The 3,342-nt window shown below is 39.2% G+C and overlaps 1 protein-coding gene across 1 annotated transcript; it reads left to right on the top strand.

The window, feature by feature from the left end:
• The first annotated feature begins 1,341 nt into the window (after positions 1–1,341).
• Positions 1,342–3,030, top strand: LOC121972497 (bZIP transcription factor 29-like). The gene is made up of 3 exons (XM_042524158.1): positions 1,342–1,797; positions 1,843–1,927; positions 2,891–3,030. Exons 1-3 carry the CDS (start codon positions 1,342–1,344, stop codon positions 3,028–3,030), a joined length of 681 nt encoding a protein of 226 aa, XP_042380092.1.
• Positions 3,031–3,342: the final 312 nt, after the last annotated feature.

Below are 3,342 nucleotides of genomic sequence, written 5' to 3' on the forward strand. Positions count from 1 at the left end.
TATGATATATTAATAACTGGTAGTGATCAAAACGACATTACTACTTTACTACATGTTCTCCTACCAGAGTTTCCTATTCGAGATCCTGGCAATGCTCGTTTTTTCCTTGGTATGGAGTTTTTCTCACATTCTGAAGGTTGTCTTCTCTTTCAGAGCAAATATATTGCTGGACTCCTATAACAAGCTAAAATGGATGGTGCACGTCCTATCTCCACTTCAATCATTGAGGGTTGTTTCACTGCACCTTCATCCTCCTCTTCAATGTCTGACCCCAGATCTATCGTAGTATTGTTGGTGCCCTATAATATATCACAATTTCACGACCCGATATTGCTTTCGCTGTGAATCGTACCTGTCAGTTTATGCATGCTCCTACCAAACATCATTGGGAAGGTGTTAAGAGAATTCTTTGATATCTCAAAAAAAAGGTAGATCCGCTACCTTAACGGCCCCCCTAGTGCCGGCCCCACGGATATGGAGGGAGGTTCAAAATTCTTCGATATGTCAAAGGCATTATTCTACATGGTCTTCTTTTATATCGTCAGTCTTCACGAGAGTTGATTGCCTACAGTGATGCAGATTGGGCTGGATCTCTCGAAGATAAACGTTCTACTAGTGGATATGCTATATTTCTTGGGCAAAATCTTGTTTCCTGGCTTTGAAAAAAGTAACCTACAGTTTCTCGCTCATGTATTGAAACTGAATATAAAGCTATCGCTAACACAATGTCAGAAATTATTTGGCTACAATCTCTTCTTTCGGAATTACACTTTTTCTCAACTACTACGCCTAAAATCCGGTGTGATAATATTGGAGCAACTTACCTTGTGGCAAATCCTGTTTTTCATACTCGTACCAAACATGTAGAGATTGATTTTCATTTTGTTCGTGAGAGTGTGATGACTCGACAACTTTCGATTTCTTATATCTCTACGGAAGATCAAATTACTAATATATTTACCAAGTCATTATCTAGACAACGTTTCATAAAGTTAACACTCAAACTCAATGTTCAGACACTCCGGTTGAGTTTATCGGGGGTAATGATAATAATGGAAATAATCTCTAATTAATTTTAATCAATTGAGATTTATTATATTTAGCACACAATCAACATGAATCAAATAGTAAAAATAATATTTCTAAATATATTATATTACTATGTTTACAATTATTATGATGGTATGCCTTATTTAATCTTTCCATTATTATTTTGGATACTTTATATAAATAGATTAATTGACTTTAATAATAAGAATAAAAAAAATTTTATATTGTTCTTTCCTTCTGCACCCGCTCCCAGCCAGCAGCCTTCTCCGGCACGGCAACACCTCCCTCTCCATGGACCACCACGACGCTCCCGACGTGGGCACCGATGGCAGCGACCTTCCGCCTCTCAGGGCCCACCGTCAATCTCGGAGCGAAGTCCCCTTCGCCTTCCTGCCTCCTCTGCCCCTTTCGCCATCGGACGGCGCCGGAGTCAAGATGGAGAGCCACGATGGGGTCGCCGGCTATGATTTGTTCGACGCCTTCATGGACTTGGACGGCTTCGACATGCTCAATTCCTCCGAGGACAACCACAGAAGAGACAGCGGGTCCAGGATGAACGGCACAGAGAACGAGGCGGAGAGTAACACTTCCTTGGGGGCGGCGAAGCAGGGCGGGGCCGACCGCCCCGGCCTGGTTACGGTGGCTTCCAGGCATTGCAGAAGCCTTTCCATGGACAGCTTCACGGGGAGGTTTCACTTCGAGGAGGAACCATCGAAGCTACAACGACCGTGTCGCCGAATGATCTTTGTTTATTTTTATTTTTGAATTGAGTTCCTTTTTCTTCCACTTCAGAGAGACTCGACAGGACTTATCAATAAGAACAATGAGCTTAAGTTTCGACTTCAAGCAATGGAGCAGCAAGCACAGCTTAGAGATGGTAAACTTTATGGCTAGCAAAATTGCGCAAAAAGATCAAACGATAGTAATAGGAATTGAACAACCTTATGATTATTTATATTGCTGATAGAAGTGTCCTATTGAATAGGTTCTGAAATCTTCTGAGGAAATATTCCTATGTTTAGTTGAAAGAATAAGACCATACTTGTTCTCATACAATACTTATTCTAAATTCATAACAGATAGTTGTTTTTTTTCCCCCTTCTATATTCTATCATTCGAATAACATTGGATCAACCGGATAAATTGGACTAGGCCACCATATCAAGCAGAGTGGGATGGCAATTCTTGTTAGGTTAGATGATCCAATCAGACCGATCTAGTTGGGTGCTACAAGCCAGATCGACGTATTGGTTGGACCAAGGTAGAAAGATCAAGGCAATAAAGCCAAACGGGTAAGTTAGGCAAGCCTAGCGAGCCAATTAGGTTGATCGGGTTGGTTGTGTTAATCAAGCCAAGCAAATCGAGTAAGTCAAACTGAGCAGGTCAGGTGGGTCAGTCGAGCAAATCATGTGATTTGAATGAGTTAGGGATATGATAGGAATTCTTATTCTTTACGGCTTTACCTATGCTATTCCCTATTCCATAAGATTAACTTTTTTTAGTCATTGTCTGTTCCATTATATGGCTGTTAATTTTTTTTTATCATATCTAACCATGTCATGTCAGTTTGGATTAATGGACTGATGCAAAAAAATATATATATATAAACTGGCTAAACCTACTAAATTATGTATATTTAGATGACAATATATCGATATAAAATGAATCTATATGGTATGGAGCTAGACTTCCTGAAAGATTTGAAGATTTCTGCCATAGATGTATGACCTAATATCCATCATACTCTTCTTTTCAATTGCCTTTACACTATTCAAATGCTCATCAAAACATTCATGTTACATGTATACCTTCATCAACTCTATTGTTGGTTGTTGTACAGCATTTAATGTGGCATTGACTATAGAAGTTCAACGACTGGAACTCGCTTCTAGTGGATTCGTAGATGCTCATGATTTATCTGGTTCCAATCATCAGCCACCATTTAATGCCCAAGCAATGGATTTCAGAGAAGAGCAATAGCTCTATAGAGGAGGAGGGAGGTCGATGCCATGTATAGTTCATCAAGATTAGCATATTATTTGAAACTTCGAAAAGCTTATATTTTTCGATTGTTGTTAGTTATAAATCATTTCAAGTTTTTTGAGCTTTGGTATTGAGATTGTTGGTTTGAAGAATGCATGTGTTGTGCAAATTAATCAGTTAGATTATGTGTGATCTTCAGCACAGTGCAGCTGGTCATCATATGGAATCGGTAACTCTCTTTTTGTTCTGTAAACATGATTCATTTGGATGATCACAACCAAATCGTAGAAGACCACTTTAAAAAAAAAG

This window comes from Zingiber officinale, chromosome 4A (assembly GCF_018446385.1).
Source record: "Zingiber officinale cultivar Zhangliang chromosome 4A, Zo_v1.1, whole genome shotgun sequence".
In the NCBI taxonomy this organism is placed as follows: Eukaryota; Viridiplantae; Streptophyta; class Magnoliopsida; order Zingiberales; family Zingiberaceae; genus Zingiber; species Zingiber officinale.